The sequence below is a fragment of the Cyprinodon tularosa genome, unplaced genomic scaffold, assembly GCF_016077235.1.
Source record: "Cyprinodon tularosa strain WSP-4 unplaced genomic scaffold, ASM1607723v1 ctg871, whole genome shotgun sequence".
Lineage (NCBI taxonomy): Eukaryota > Metazoa > Chordata > Actinopteri > Cyprinodontiformes > Cyprinodontidae > Cyprinodon > Cyprinodon tularosa.
The window spans coordinates 410001-426432 of record NW_024039642.1 but is presented as its reverse complement, the minus strand read 5'-3'; the positions used below and the strand labels follow the sequence as shown (position 1 = coordinate 426432).

Below are 16432 nucleotides of genomic sequence, written 5' to 3'. Positions count from 1 at the left end.
TTCGCTCTCCAACTACACACCTGTAACGGTCACCACTGCTCTGCGAAGATTCTGATTTCAATAGTTGCGAAAAAATTTGATTGACAGATGACCGTTGATATATGATTGGCCGAATTTAGGTGTTCAGGCTGACGTAGAACTAACTGGCCTGCAGAAGATAACGGGAAAAAAACACAGATTTTATGACAGGATTTTTTTTTTTTTTATATATATAAATTTTGGGGCAATATTGTCCGATAACGATTACATTTATATACGTGTTTAAGCCAGAATGATTTGACATTTAAATATGATTTCCATACGACTTTAGAACATTAAATAAAAGGAGCTTAAAATGAAAAACTGAGTAAAAAAATAAAAATAACATATTTAAAGTAGCTTTACAAAATAAAATAATGAAATTAATTTAATCATTAAGAAATCTTTGAATAAATGAAACATTTAAAATATAATATAATTAACTCAGAATTATTTAAACATATTTCTTAAGTTTTATTTCATGGAGATATTTATTTATTTAATGGAATATTTATCAAAGCCAGCTTTTATTTGTTGATTTCTCTCCATAGATGACCATCTTCACTGGATCGCTTCCTCTGCTCCAAACAATGTGAAGCAACATGAGGAGACATCAGAGATCCGCTGCTGGTCACTGGGCGGCGGCGGCGGCAGTAAAAGATGCTGATGCTTCATCTGTACCAATAAACCCAGAGAGCAGCATGGATGCCAGAACTTTCCAGCTTCTAGAAAAAGCAGAATCTGCTAATATTTGCATTCCTAGTTTTAAACACTATAAATGTTTACAGGCCGCTGCTGCTTGGAACCGATTGGTTTAAGGATATTTTCTAAAAACTGGAGTTTTCTCTTTAAGTCTTTATTTTGATTCTGAGGGTCTGAACTCTGTGAAATAAATGTTTCATAGAAGGAAAAAAGCATCAGTTCTTCCTGAATCAGCTGAGGAAAAAAAACAGATGGTTTGTAAAGGAAACAAGACATCAGCACTAATGACTCCTAAAGATCTTTATAGATAGATCCGTAGCAGCCAGAGACTGACCAACAGACCATCCCTGCTATTCTACTTTAATTCCAGAATAAACCTGGGAAACAGAAGGTTAGTTTAAGCAGTTATTTTATTAAATAAAGCCGAAGCTGCATGGCTTTGACATTTATAAATACTGTAAAAGTTTTTATTCATTTTTCTTTTTTGTTTGAGGAAATTCCTTCGAACTAAAAGCAGAGCTTCTTTTATCTACGACTCACTGCTTTTCATTAGAGTCAGTCTGCTCTTCATTTGGTTTGATGGATTAGATGCACAGTCAGTGATCTTCCCGTTGCCATGGAGACAATCAATAGCATTCTGACTACACATTTGGGGGGGGGGGGGGGGGTGCTGCATCACTGTAGACATCTGAATTATGTGGAGAAAAGGAAAATGGGAATAAAACAAGCAGATTGAAAACTGGTGATGTGTATATAGGTATACATAAAAAAGAAAATAATATATATATGTATATATATATATAGGTTGAAATGCATCCACAATGAAGGGATTTACATTAAATTACAAATTAATAGAAAAGCAAAAAACACACAAAAAAGAGGATGAGAAATAAATAAATAGAAGTTATCAATCTGGAATGGGAGAGTTTATTAAAGCCTTCCTGAATAAAAAAGTTTTGTTTTAATTGATTGTAGATCCAGTCTTTATTAAAATAAATATGGGATTAGATCTTAAACTGTTGTGTTTTTTCATGTAAATCAGATTATTTATTATTAAACTCTTAGATTGTTTTACCGTGTTCATCCACCAATCACACTCACTCCATGAAGCTCGATGTTTAATTATCAAAAAGCACGACTTATGCAGGATGTTTGATTTCCTTTCTTCAGCGTCTCCTTCCAACCCTTCAATTAGGCCAATTGATCCAAACCAGCGACTGAATTTAAACGACGCAATCAAGCAAATCCTGCAGTCATGCAGAAACACAAAAAAAAAGAAGAAATTAATTCATCGGGTCTCTTTGCCAAATAGGTTTTTATGGAAATGTGTGATTAATTCTTCAACATCTCTCTGTGACGGGGGTGATGGGGTTCATTCACCAGCTTCCTGGCCTCCAGCATTAACTAAAACAGAGTCTCCATGCAGAGGCAGACTGGACCTCCATGTCAGAAATCATTTTAAATGCAAAACAAAGAGGTAGAAAAGGTAGAAATTCACTGTTTCTACATACTGATCCATGAAATAACACAGCAGCAGATGGAGGCGAAGGAAACAGAGCAGAAAAACATAAATGATGGAGGAAAAAAAACATCCGTCTGCATAAACCGGCCTGTTGTTTCACTGCTGGAAGCAAAGCGGGTTCAGTCTGTTGGATGAAGTCGATGTCCTCTGAGAAGGAAAGTGTCTGTTAAACATCCCTGACCTGAATCTGTTGCCTCCACTCTGTTAATTAGTGAGAGCAGATGAATCTGCCTTTCTGCTAATCGCCAACATCATTTCCAGCTGTTATCAGACCAATTCACATCTGGCTCTCAGTCATTCTCTGCCAGATTGTCTCTGTGAGGTTTGTTCCAGTGACTGTGTGCACCGCCTGCCTTCTTGTGTTACTTTTTTTTCATGCATTGGATTCACTATCAACTTTGGTTGAATGAAACTTTTATCATAGATCGACTTTATCAGATCAGACCTTTGCTAGCATTACTGAGCTGTGAGGATCCCTGACATACATATTTTTGTTATTTATCTAATATATTTGCAGGAACAGTGTCCCTACAAATGAAACCATGTCAAGATCGTTCTGAGCACAGTAACTGAGATAACTGTTGAGTGTAAATGGAACGCACAACTTAAGCTAACTGCGCTAACATGGTGCTAGTTCATCAGTAGGGCTCTGCGCGGTTCAGTTCTGGCTCGGTTCTCAGATAACTAAGACCGCATGAGCAGACCGCCTCATCTCCTGACAGCCAGCCTCCATAGTCAGGAAATTTTAGACATTCCTAAAATCCTAGCTTCCTACCGTCCCACATGGTTTCCAGTGATGATTAGCAGTTTGATGAGCCTCAACGTCTGTCGTTGTTTCCTGCGTCTGGAAGCCCTGATTAGATTATCGTTTGTTATATCGACTTCCTAAAAGCCGACTCTGTCAAGTAAATTTACCAAAGGTTGCCTTCTTCACCTGACTCTTCACAAATTTCCATTAATGTTACGGGCACCGCCATGTTGGTTTGCTTGTTTCCCTCTAGAGAGCAGTAGTACCGGAGATCGCCACTAGGAGGCGAGGAACCATGCTAGAATGACGTGTAAATGGTCATAAGGAACTGAGCTCGGCACGGTTAACTGATCCAAGCTCAGTCCGAACTCGACTCGGATCGGTTTCAGAGGGAAGTGGAAACGGGGGATAATTGAATTAGCATTGCTGCAAAGCACCAGAATTTGCCAAAAGGCTATTTTCCATTTGTTCTCCCTGGACAGATTTTATAATTGTCCACATAAAAACTAGAGTTAAACCGATACCAGTGTGGGGCGGGGCTCTGATCCATGCACTAAGATGGTGGTATCATATCAGCGAGTACCAACCAATAGGGCACTGATACCATTTTGAAGTTCTTCAACTATTGTCACCCATTCCAGGTAGGAAATAAAAAGTTCTACTGGATTCACTTTGTTTTAGTCTTTTTCCTGCTTCACAAAGGAAGGCAGCAGCTTGACATGAAGCCATGATGGTGATTATTCTACATCACAGTAGGATGCAGTTATTCATATAAACACATCAGTTACAAACAGATGGTATCGGCCGATACTGCACAGTTAGGTATTGGTTATCGGTATCAGGGCCAAAAAATGGGCACAACACTACTAAAAACACAACAGGACGAATTTGTCAGTGAACAATAAAAAATATAAAAAGAAATAAAAGAAACTATAGAGAGAGAGAGATAGCAAAGGTTGAGAAGCAGCTTAAATAAAAAATCAAAGGTTGCGCAATATTCAGACGTTTCTTCGCCGTTATGATCAACAGGCTGAGCTAAGATTTAACTGAAAGAAGGGAGAACACGTTCACGCTGAGGTAATAAGAATAATCTGCGTATCTAGATTAGAAAAACGTCTAAATATAGATGTTTAAACCGTTAATTATGTTTAACACACACAGGTGTTAAACGTAATTAACTGTTATTGAACTATATAATAAGCCTTTAAACTGAGGCAAACATGCCCATCTGATTCTGCCTGGCTGTGTGTTTCCTGGACTGGGCCGCCTGTGGAGCTGGTTGACAGTTGCCTTTTGTATCTATGCTTCTTTTTCTATGTCTGCTTCCGTCTCCTTGAACCCCAGTGGGCCTCAGCAGATGGCCGCTCACACTGAGCCTGGTTCTGCTGGAGGTTTCTTCCTGTTCAAAGGGAGTTTTTCCTCTCCACTGTCGCTACAAGCATGCTTAGTGTGAGGGATTGCTGAAGAGTCAATGAGTCGATGCAATCAGCTGGTTTTCCTTAGATAGAAAACTTTGAATCAATCTGACTGGATGATCTGGTGAACTGGAAAGTGACCTGAGATGACATGATGTGAATTGGAGCTATAGAAATAAACTGAATAGAATGAATTTAATTGATTCTCCACAGCACTCACCAACACATCTGCTTTTTTTTATTCTCCTCCCTGTGGTTGTCATAGTAACCATGAAACATAATTGATCATTTAAATACGCAGCGCTTTGCATGGACCATGTCAGCATGGTTTTAGAAATCAGCCATATTTTCAGATGTTTAGCTTAAGTTCACGGTTAGCATGACTCCTAGGAAATGTTTTAGAAATGAGACTTCTGATATTTATTTGATTGGTTTCTGCGTATTCTCCATGTTTTGGGCTTTTAATGCACAGCTGTAGGTGCACCACTACATCACTAACTGCACATTGATTTCTCTTTTTACGGTTTACATTATTTGTCTGGTGGGAAGCCATGTTTTTAGCAGCTGCCCCCAAATTACACGTCAGACCTTTTAATTTCTGTCTTCATCGCCATCTTTGCCTCCTTCCTTCCTGCATTATTCATGCAAACAGCCACAGTGGTTCTCGTCCTTCTCTCTGCCTGCAACTCGCTGGCAGGCGTCCATGACCAACAATCAGCACACAAACACGCGACCACTTAGAGCGCCTCCATAACCTGATACTATCAGGCACAATGACTCAGGAGATCATCTGATGGGGGCCGCACTGCGACCTGCTCGCTCACACTGACTGTAGTCTGCAATATTTATGGCCCATGCTGGCCTGTTCCTTTAACTGAGCAGATTGAATGAATGAATTTATCCTGAGGAGTCTGAGGGAAAGCTCTCAGCAGCGCTCAGAGGGGCGGCGGGCGGCGGGCTCCTACCGTCTTGGGGCAGTGGACGTATCGGGCCAGGCTGATGATCAGGTCATGGGTGATGGGATCAACCAGGTTCCGGAAGCTGGCGTAGCGATAGAGCACGTCGTCCAGCGAGGTCGACTCCATGCCCAGGTCCTGCAAACAGAAAACCGGGGGGGGGGGATTTACCATAAGGCAATACTAGGCAGTTGCTGAGGGCCCCATAAAACAGGAGGTGGGTTGGTTCCCCGGGGGGGGGGGGGGAGCTCTATCTCTCCGCCTGACGACGTTAAATAAATCTGAACTTTTTTTAGGGATGCACGATATAATGGGCCCCCTATCGGTATCGGCCTTAAAACTGAATATCGGACATCGGCCACCCCACCGATATTTAACCCGATATTTGATCAGCTTCTGAGTTTCTAAAGTCTAAAAAAAAATAAAAAATACTACTTCTTCCTCAAAAACTTCTTTTTTACAGACTTAAAAACTTCTAAAGACGAGGGAAAAAATATTGATCCATTAAAATATCCCAATATCTTCATATGCTGATATATTGCCATTTAAAAACACCATATCAATCTCTTTTACTAATGAAATATTGCTATATGTCATCGTTATGCTACGAAATCCCCCGAAAATTCACCAAATGTTGCCATATTTTTATATGTTGATATATTGACGCGGTATCGATCTATTTTACTAACAAAATCTCACAAGAATTTGCAAAATCTCACGAGAGTTTGTAACAGAACGATGAAATTTCACCAGATTCTGAAAGTAAAATAGATCGATACCGCGTTTTTAAAAATCTATTTGATATCAGCATATGAAAATATATTTGAGTTTATTATTTTTCAAAGTGTCAGAAATGGATAACAAAACTGCTATTTTCAATGACTACTTATTTTTGTCCAGCTTTAACATCGGTATCGATATTGGTTATTTTGTTTATTTTATCTCACTGAAAAATGACAAAACAAACAAACAAACAAAAAAAACGGATAAAAGCATTTTTATGAGGGAAGCCTATTTCACTCATTATTATTAGCAGGTAGAAACATTAAAAGGAAGAAATATTGGATAAGAGTCACGGAAAGCTGTGACTCACTGATGGTTTCCATGTCTGCTGCGTAGGCGGCGAGGCGCATAGCGTAAGCGGCGCTCAATAGCTGACGTTCACAGTTTAACTTGCTGCTGCGTTACTAAGATAAACTACCTGGAAACCTTAGTCTGCATCAAACAAGAGTAAGACATAAAAAACAGACAGAACAAATAAAAACATACAAAGCAATAAACTTCTTTTTGTCTCAAAAACAGAAACAAGCTAGTAGTTAGCTAGTTTAGTTAACTTAGTTTAGCGCTACGTTTAGCATAGCCTAGAGCTTAGTTTAGCCTAGAGCTTAGTTTAGCCTAGAGCTTAGTTTAGCCTAGGGCTTAGTTTAGCCTAGGGCTTAGTTTAGCCCAGAGCTCACTTTAGTTTAGCCCAGAGCTTAGTTTAGTTTAGCCTAGAGCTTAGTTTAGCTTAGAGCTCAGTTCAGTTTAGCCGATAGCTTATTTAGCCTAGAGCTTTATTTAGCTTAGAGCTTAGTTTAGCTTAGTGTAGAGCTTAGTTTATCTTAGTTTAGTTTAGCCTACAGCTTAGTTTAGCCTAGAACGTTATTTTAGCCCAGAGCTTAGTTCAGCTTAGGTTAGTTTAGTCTAGAGCTCAGTTTAGCTTTGTTTAGCCTAGAGCTCATTTTAGCTTAGTTTAGTTTAGCCTAGAGCTTAGTTTAGCTTAGAGCATAGTTTAGCTTATCCTAGAGCTAAGTTTAGCTTAGCTTAGCCTAGAGTTTAATTTAGCTTAGCTTAGTTTAGCCTAGAGATGAGTTTAGCTTAGAGCTTAGTTAAGCTCAGTTGAGTTCAGCTTTGTTTAGTTTAGCCCAGAGCAAAGTTTAGCTTTGAGCTTAGTTTAGCTCAGTTTAGTTTAGCTTAGTTTAGTTTAGCTTAGCCTAGAGCTTAATTTAGCTTAGCTTAGTTTAGCCTAGAGATGAGTTTAACTTAGAGCTTAGTTTAGCTTTCATGGCATGTCTAGACAAGTTTATTTCTGCAGCACAGTTGGAAGAGCTCTACATGAGAAAAAGAAAAATAATATTGTGGCCAAAAGCCAATAACAAATAATTAAAGATAACAGGAATTAATCATTAAAATAAGACAATTATACTGAAAAAACGAAATTAAATGATTGATTAATGTTCTGTTCTGACTCTTGAAGGAGGCGGTCGTGTTTTCCTGCCCCTCCCTGCCTGTCTTGCTTTGCTGTGTCTTCATATCACCCAGATTCAAACAGTGGATCTGATCAGCTGGTCTCTCAGTGCAACTGATCAAATTTTCTCAACTGTAAGACATGGAAAGGGGGGCCCGTTCTGTCCAGCCGGGACTTACTTTCTGGGATACACCATGGACTCCTGGAAGGCTTGGAGGATGGTGTGTTTCACAATGTTGTCACAAGGATATCGAAGATGTTTGGATTTTTTGATTTATGATACTCAGATTTCTCCTGTTTGGATTTGGAGGATAGCTGATGTATCTAGGCTGTGATATGCTGGGTGCGACTGAACGCAGGCTGGCTTCGGGGGTTGAACTCAAAGGAGAGATTGGATAATATCGTAGATGTTCACGCTCGCTTCAAGGTGGAAAATCCAAACACATTTGGAATATTGGATTCACCACGTAGAGCCAGCAAGAAAAGACTCAATGCTGACGGTAAATTCTGTGCAGCCTGCTCTCAAAACAATAAGTGTTATTCTGGACTCGGCCTCCCCCCTTTATCGAAGTCCCCCCTGGATGTTATGACGAAATGGCCAGGAAGAACTGCTCCCCCTCCCCCACCTGTGGACGCGCCCAGAACTGTAGCGCCGGTTGATAAACGTCCATCTTATCAAGGACAATGTCCTGTGGACGGCGTTCATGGACAAACTGAACAAACTCATCTTACACACAACTAATGTCTCAGATATCAGATTGACCTTCAGGTGGCGTCTGTCTGATGTTTTCCTTCTGCTGAAATGTTTGTCTCGTGTTTCATGTGCTTTTCTTGTGCTGAGGGTTTTTTTATATCTCAAACTGTTTTCAGTCAAGGATAAAGTGTGAAATATGTTCTTTTCCCCTCTCTAATATGGCTCCTATCTTTCCCCCGAGATAAATGCGGCGCTATAGGGAAGCGCCTACAGGTTGGGGCCCTTGGCAGCCATTAGAACTTGCCAAAGGCAGCGCTATAGGGAAGCGCCTACAGGTTGGGGCCCTTGGCAACCATTAGAACGTGCCAAAGGCAGCGCTATAGGGAAGCGCCTACAGGTTGGGGCCCTTGGCAGCCATTAGAACGTGTCAAAGGCAGCGCTATAGGGAAGCGCCTACAGGTTGGGGCCCTTGGCAACCATTAGAACGTGCCAAAGGCAGCGCTATAGGGAAGCGCCTACGGGTTGGGGCCCTTGGCAGCCATTAGAACGTGTCAAAGGCAGCGCTATAGGGAGGCGCCTACAGGTTGGGGCCCTTGGCAGCCATTAGAACGTGCCAAAGGCAGCGCTATAGGGAAGCGCCTACAGGTTGGGGCCCTTGGCAACCATTAGAACGTGCCAAAGGCAGCGCTATAGGGAAGTGCCTACGGGTTGGGGCCCTTGGCAGCCATTAGAACGTGTCAAAGGCAGCGCTATAGGGAAGCGCCTACAGGTTGGGGCCCTTGGCAGCCATTAGAACGTGCCAAAGGCAGCGCTATAGGGAAGCGCCTACAGGTTGGGGCCCTTGGCAACCATTAGAACGTGCCAAAGGCAGCGCTATAGGGAAGCGCCTACAGGTTGGGGCCCTTGGCAGCCATTAGAACGTGTCAAAGGCAGCGCTATAGGGAAGCGCCTACAGGTTGGGGCCCTTGGCAACCATTAGAACGTGCCAAAGGCAGCGCTATAGGGAAGCGCCTACAGGTTGGGGCCCTTGGCAGCCATTAGAACGTGTCAAAGGCAGCGCTATAGGGAAGCGCCTACAGGTTGGGGCCCTTGGCAGCCATTAGAACGTGCCAAAGGCAGCGCTATAGGGAAGCGCCTACAGGTTGGGGCCCTTGGCAGCCATTAGAACGTGCCAAAGGCAGCGCTATAGGGAAGCGTCTACAGGTTGGGGCCCTTGGCAGCCATTAGAACGTGCCAAAGGCAGCGCTATAGGGAAGCGCCTACAGGTTGGGGCCCTTGGCAGCCATTAGAACGTGCCAAAGGCAGCGCTATAGGGAAGCGCCTACAGGTTGGGGCCCTTGGCAGCCGTAAGAACGTGCCAAAGGCAGCGCTATAGGGAAGCGCCTATGGGTTGGGGCCCTTGGCAGCCATTAGAACGTGCCAAAGGCAGCGCTATAGGGAAGCGCCTACGGGTTGGGGCCCTTGGCAGCCATTAGAACGTGTCAAAGGCAGCGCTATAGGGAAGCGCCTACAGGTTGGGGCCCTTGGCAACCATTAGAACGTGCCAAAGGCAGCGCTATAGGGAAGCGCCTACGGGTTGGGGCCCTTGGCAGCCATTAGAACGTGTCAAAGGCAGCGCTATAGGGAAGCGCCTACAGGTTGGGGCCCTTGGCAACCATTAGAACGTGCCAAAGGCAGCGCTATAGGGAAGCGCCTACCGGTTGGGGCCCTTGGCAGCCATTAGAACGTGTCAAAGGCAGCGCTATAGGGAAGCGCCTACAGGTTGGGGCCCTTGGCAACCATTAGAACGTGCCAAAGGCAGCGCTATAGGGAAGCGCCTACGGGTTGGGGCCCTTGGCAGCCATTAGAACGTGTCAAAGGCAGCGCTATAGGGAAGCGCCTACAGGTTGGGGCCCTTGGCAGCCATTAGAACGTGCCAAAGGCAGCGCTATAGGGAAGCGCCTACAGGTTGGGGCCCTTGGCAACCATTAGAACGTGCCAAAGGCAGCGCTATAGGGAAGTGCCTACGGGTTGGGGCCCTTGGCAGCCATTAGAACGTGTCAAAGGCAGCGCTATAGGGAAGCGCCTACAGGTTGGGGCCCTTGGCAGCCATTAGAACGTGCCAAAGGCAGCGCTATAGGGAAGCGCCTACAGGTTGGGGCCCTTGGCAACCATTAGAACGTGCCAAAGGCAGCGCTATAGGGAAGCGCCTACAGGTTGGGGCCCTTGGCAGCCATTAGAACGTGTCAAAGGCAGCGCTATAGGGAAGCGCCTACAGGTTGGGGCCCTTGGCAACCATTAGAACGTGCCAAAGGCAGCGCTATAGGGAAGCGCCTACAGGTTGGGGCCCTTGGCAGCCATTAGAACGTGTCAAAGGCAGCGCTATAGGGAAGCGCCTACAGGTTGGGGCCCTTGGCAGCCATTAGAACGTGCCAAAGGCAGCGCTATAGGGAAGCGCCTACAGGTTGGGGCCCTTGGCAGCCATTAGAACGTGCCAAAGGCAGCGCTATAGGGAAGCGTCTACAGGTTGGGGCCCTTGGCAGCCATTAGAACGTGCCAAAGGCAGCGCTATAGGGAAGCGCCTACAGGTTGGGGCCCTTGGCAGCCATTAGAACGTGCCAAAGGCAGCGCTATAGGGAAGCGCCTACAGGTTGGGGCCCTTGGCAGCCGTAAGAACGTGCCAAAGGCAGCGCTATAGGGAAGCGCCTATGGGTTGGGGCCCTTGGCAGCCATTAGAACGTGCCAAAGGCAGCGCTATAGGGAAGCGCCTACGGGTTGGGGCCCTTGGCAGCCATTAGAACGTGTCAAAGGCAGCGCTATAGGGAAGCGCCTACAGGTTGGGGCCCTTGGCAACCATTAGAACGTGCCAAAGGCAGCGCTATAGGGAAGCGCCTACGGGTTGGGGCCCTTGGCAGCCATTAGAACGTGTCAAAGGCAGCGCTATAGGGAAGCGCCTACAGGTTGGGGCCCTTGGCAGCCATTAGAACGTGTCAAAGGCAGCGCTATAGGGAAGCGCCTACAGGTTGGGGCCCTTGGCAGCCATTAGAACGTGCCAAAGGCAGCGCTATAGGGAAGCGCCTACGGGTTGGGGCCCTTGGCAGCCATTAGAACGTGCCAAAGGCAGCGCTATAGGGAAGCGCCTACAGGTTGGGGCCCTTGGCAGCCATTAGAACGTGCCAAAGGCAGCGCTATAGGGAAGCGCCTACGGGTTGGGGCCCTTGGCAGCCATTAGAACGTGCCAAAGGCAGCGCTATAGGGAAGCGCCTACGGGTTGGGGCCCTTGGCAGCCATTAGAACGTGCCAAAGGCAGCGCTATAGGGAAGCGCCTACAGGTTGGGGCCCTTGGCAACCATTAGAACGTGCCAAAGGCAGCGCTATAGGGAAGCGCCTACAGGTTGGGGCCCTTGGCAGCCATTAGAACGTGTCAAAGGCAGCGCTATAGGGAAGCGCCTACAGGTTGGGGCCCTTGGCAGCCATTAGAACGTGCCAAAGGCAGCGCTATAGGGAAGCGCCTACAGGTTGGGGCCCTTGGCAACCATTAGAACGTGCCAAAGGCAGCGCTATAGGGAAGCGCCTACAGGTTGGGGCCCTTGGCAGCCATTAGAACGTGTCAAAGGCAGCGCTATAGGGAAGCGCCTACAGGTTGGGGCCCTTGGCAACCATTAGAACGTGCCAAAGGCAGCGCTATAGGGAAGCGCCTACGGGTTGGGGCCCTTGGCAGCCATTAGAACGTGTCAAAGGCAGCGCTATAGGGAAGCGCCTACAGGTTGGGGCCCTTGGCAGCCATTAGAACGTGCCAAAGGCAGCGCTATAGGGAAGCGCCTACAGGTTGGGGCCCTTGGCAGCCATTAGAACGTGCCAAAGGCAGCGTTCTGCACCACGCCTGGTTTCAGTAAATCATTCCCCCAATGTACTGATCTCTGAAATCTCCATTACAATGTAAATTGTAGTTGAAAGTAAAGAAATTGATTGATTGATAATTAAAGATTGATGAATAATGTTAAAGGTATAAAGGATGATTTCCGGGGGGATCATCTCAATCAGTGGTCCTCCTAACTGTCAATCATTCTGGTGATATGTTTCCGTAAGGCCGTCCTACGTGCTTGTCCCGTTAGCTAGCTTTTCCTGCGCAATTCCAGGCGTGTACCTGTGGTGAGCAACGGTTTCAGACAGTCACTGAAGCTCACCTTTCTCACTGTGGTTATTTGAAAATGGCCGAGGGTCGGAAGAGAAAATGTTTCTACGAAGCGTATGAGAAGAAAAGAAAGGCCTCAGAGAAGGCAGATATATCCCAGAATGCTTTGCGTGGAGAGTTCTCCTCTCAAAGCATTATGGGATTTGCTGTCACCATAGGCTGCCGCTACAACAGCAGCGACTAATAACAAAGATGGCGCTGTCACCGCGCGGTGGAGGAGGAGTCACGTGACCAACAGAGCAAAAAGCAGTGATCATCTGTCTGAACGGTCAGTTAACTGAGTTCACTATAAAGTTCCTGCTGTATGAAGACACAGTAAGGTTGTATGAGCTATGAGAACAACACATTTTAAAAAGGGCGTGCACGAGGAGAAATGGGTTCGTGCACGCTCTTGCACACGCATTTTTTTTAAGTGGAGAGGGCGGATCTTTTAAAAAATCCTCCCCAATACCTTTAAGATATCTTAGTCAAAGGGGCCCCAAAGTCCTTCAAACGGCCCCGGCTGCCATCAAGCTTCAGCTGCAGGTTTATTTCACACAGACACACAGCAGATCTATGCTGTTTTTATCTGGGTCAGAGCGGATCTGATAGAAATGCTCTATAACGGTTATTAACCCCAAACCCTGACTGAAAAAAACAGGAAACAGCACCAAGTTTCCTCCATTAGACTCAATCAGACTTACAGTAATTGGTTAGAGACACAACCCTGCTAATTAGAGCAGCTAAATACACCGAGAATTAAACCCGGAGCTTTACGCTAACGAAAGGACGCAGGAGAAGCAGTTTCTATCACCTGCTGCTGCTGAGAGGCATCGTTTCATTTAATCAGAGAAAAAGGAGAAACCGCATGTTTGGTTTTTCCTTCTGGTTAGAAAATGAGCTCATTGATTCAGAGCATCAGCAGCAGAAAACTTCTAGTTGCTGTAACTCACGCTTCAGCGTATCTGTGGTCAGAATATTTTGATTTCTCTTGTTTCATATATTTAGTTATACTAATTATCCATTGAAAAATGTTTTTACTCAGTTTGTTTTACCTTCAAGGCTACAAAATTCTTGAGTGAGGAGTGATTTTAGAATAAACATACTTATTCCCACGATAAGCCAAAATGTTTCTCAAGGTTTGTTAAAGTGTGAATAATTTGTTTAGACTCTGACACAACCTTCAGCTTTTTAATCAACATGAGTAAAGGAGAAAAACTCTGTTTAGTCAGAACAGGGCTGATTACTGTGCAGTAAAGGCCGTAGGATCAACTGTTCTCTCTTTTTAAAGATAAGAAAATAAAGTGATCTCCATTTATTTAACTAGGGTGAATAGTTGAATACTTTTTTCCCGCTACAGTATCACAAGAAAAATGGATGTTTAATGTTAATAAATTATATTTGTAGGTTTTGCACGTCTTCATTGATTAATAGTAATTTTTTCAAAGGTGGGAAACCAAAAGAAAATCCTCCAGACAGTGTTTCTCTTTCTAGAGCTTTTGTGACAGAGATTAATGGCTAAATGCTATTAGCTAAATGCTAATGTCGCTAATGCTACAGCCAGACATTCAGGTCAAACATATAGACGTATACTAAGTTATAACACCAGTATATTTATATGAATGCCAACAACAAAAACCATTATAAAAACACTTTATAAAAATAGAACCTAATTTCATGTCCTGGTTTACTTTTTGTACACCTGGACATGCGCTATTTCTAACATTTGAAATAAAAAAGCGAAACTGTCATGATCTGGCCTGTTTGCTCTCCCTTAATTAGTCATTCCTTTCACCTGTCGTTTTCCCTCCCTGCCTCAATTATAATTTATTCCTCTGACCTGTTTCCTCTGGTTATATTCAGTTCACCCTGAGCATTCAGGGCCAGATCATTAACTGTTTTTTCTGTTAGTCTGTCTGTTCAGTTTTAGTTCATGGTTCATGTCCTGGATCCTAGCTGCCAGTGGAAAGAGGGATTTAGTGTTTGTCTCGTCTCCTGATCGTCCACTGTTCCTCCCCCGCTGAGTCCTCTGGGTTTTTGGCTCTATATGGGGGGAGGTTCAGTTTTTATCCAGTAAGCCTGGCTCCAGGGAGGAGACCAGTTTAAAGTCCTGCATCAAGTTCTGGTTCCACGTCCTGTCTCGGCTACCCTCTTCCACTGAGCCTGCCTGTCTGCACCTGATCCTGTCTGCTCCTGTGCGTGTCCACCTGGTCATGCTTCTGGTCCCAGTCAGACTCTGAACCCTCCTGGGAGCCTGTGGATGCCTGGAAGTCTGGATCCTGCCACCCGTTCTGTTCCCGCCTGATCTGGATCCTGTTCATGTCGGTTGTGGATCCCTGACCAGGATCAGCTTCCAGCATGTCCTCTGAACTGCAGCACTGGGGACATTCTTGGACTGGACTGTTAAACCAGGTAAGTGGCCAACTCAGAGAATCATCTTCTGTCAGATGATCGTGGTCACTTACCTGTGTTTCTCCTGCAGTACGTCTAAGATTGGGTGGTGCCCCGCCCCCCTCCTGCAGTGTCCGCGAGCCACAGCTCCACCTTAGTTTTGTTTGTTAATAAATGTTTTGGCGTTTTCCTACTGACTGTCTCTCCTTGAATACTGGGTCCTTCTGTCCTCGTTTCATGACAGAAACGTCTTCAATCTTGGAAAAAAATTCTAGTGGATTGTTTTTTTTTTTACTGTTTTGGAAGAACCTTAACCGAACACTGCTCCCGGGGCGCCGCACAGTGGCAGCCCACTGCTCCCTAAGGGGAGGGGTTAAATGCAAAGAGACATTTCTCCAGAGATCAATAAAGTTTTATTAACCAGGTGAAACACATTCAGCATGTTTCTACGGTTTAAGGTCATATTTCAGAGGACGTGCCGCAGTAACCAGACACTGTCCCTCTGCTGCACTGCTTGCTTCCACTGTCAGCTTTCACTGCCTGAATCTACCAGACGGAAATAAATCAGATCAGAGGCTGGAGGTCGTCCCGAGTTCAGCATCCAGCTACCCCTAACCCGAACCATTCCTGGCAAACATCCTGTCATCAATTTGTGTTGCTAATGGTGGTTAGCACCAAAACAAATACATCTAATTTTCTCGTCATAATAAATAAGGGTCAGGTGTCATCCCAGCTCCCCGACAAACGACATTAGAATAAAGCAAGCACTGGTTAGTAAGGCACTGCAGGGGCAATGATACTCCCAACCAGAGGGTGGCGCCAAACACATCCGATAAACAAACTGATGGAGATTATTCTACGCAATCCAGCTTTCAAATTTCCCACCATTTCGGCTACTGCTGCAAACATAACGTTCATAAAAACACTTTTCAACATGTTAGCTTAAGCTAATAAACAGAAGTAAGAATATCTCAACGTGTAAACACTGAAAACCGACGAAAAAACCCCTGACCTTCGGACACAGAATGAAGACCTGCCACAAAGGAGTTCAAACGTAAAGTTTAGCTGCTGCCGATGTGCGTAGCGGCCATCTTGAATATGGAAGCTAGGTATGGTTATGATAACCTGACTGTCTAATTTGGATTTTCCGACTTTTAGGGCCATTATTTTTAAAATGTTTTACACTGAGGTTGGAAAATCGTACTTGTACGTTCTGTGGAAAACTAGCATTAAGGAAGTTTATAGCGACATTTTATCTCTCAGGGAAACAACGATACAATAACGGCGATGGAAAAACTAAATTCATGAAGTAAAACATCGGCATTTAGTGCAAAGGAAAATGGCAACAAAATCGCAATGCTGGTTGAGAAAAATCGCAAATTTTGATTAAAGGCTTAAGGACTGGTTATACTCCCCGCAGCAGTGAGTCGCAGTGAGCTTGACGCAGACGATTTTGATTTATGCTAAAGTTTGAAGCATGGTCTGCGCCACGTCACAACGCAAGAGGGCTAATCAGCAACTAGCTGTGCGTCTAGATACGACCGAGGCGGCGAGGAAGTGGGGGCACAGTTGTCCGACAATGGAGGGCCATGAGGGCCAAAAACAG

At 44.8% G+C, this 16432-nt stretch overlaps 1 protein-coding gene across 2 annotated transcripts in view; it reads right to left on the bottom strand.

The window, feature by feature from the left end:
- lrrc75a (leucine rich repeat containing 75A) overlaps nucleotides 1-16432 on the bottom strand; it is a 63711-nt gene that overhangs the window by 43973 nt on the left and 3306 nt on the right. For both annotated transcript variants that reach the window (XM_038273450.1, XM_038273449.1), the window contains one exon: nucleotides 5371-5499. In XM_038273450.1, the coding sequence (XP_038129378.1) occupies nucleotides 5371-5499 (129 nt within the window). The remainder of the gene's footprint in view (nucleotides 1-5370; nucleotides 5500-16432) is intronic.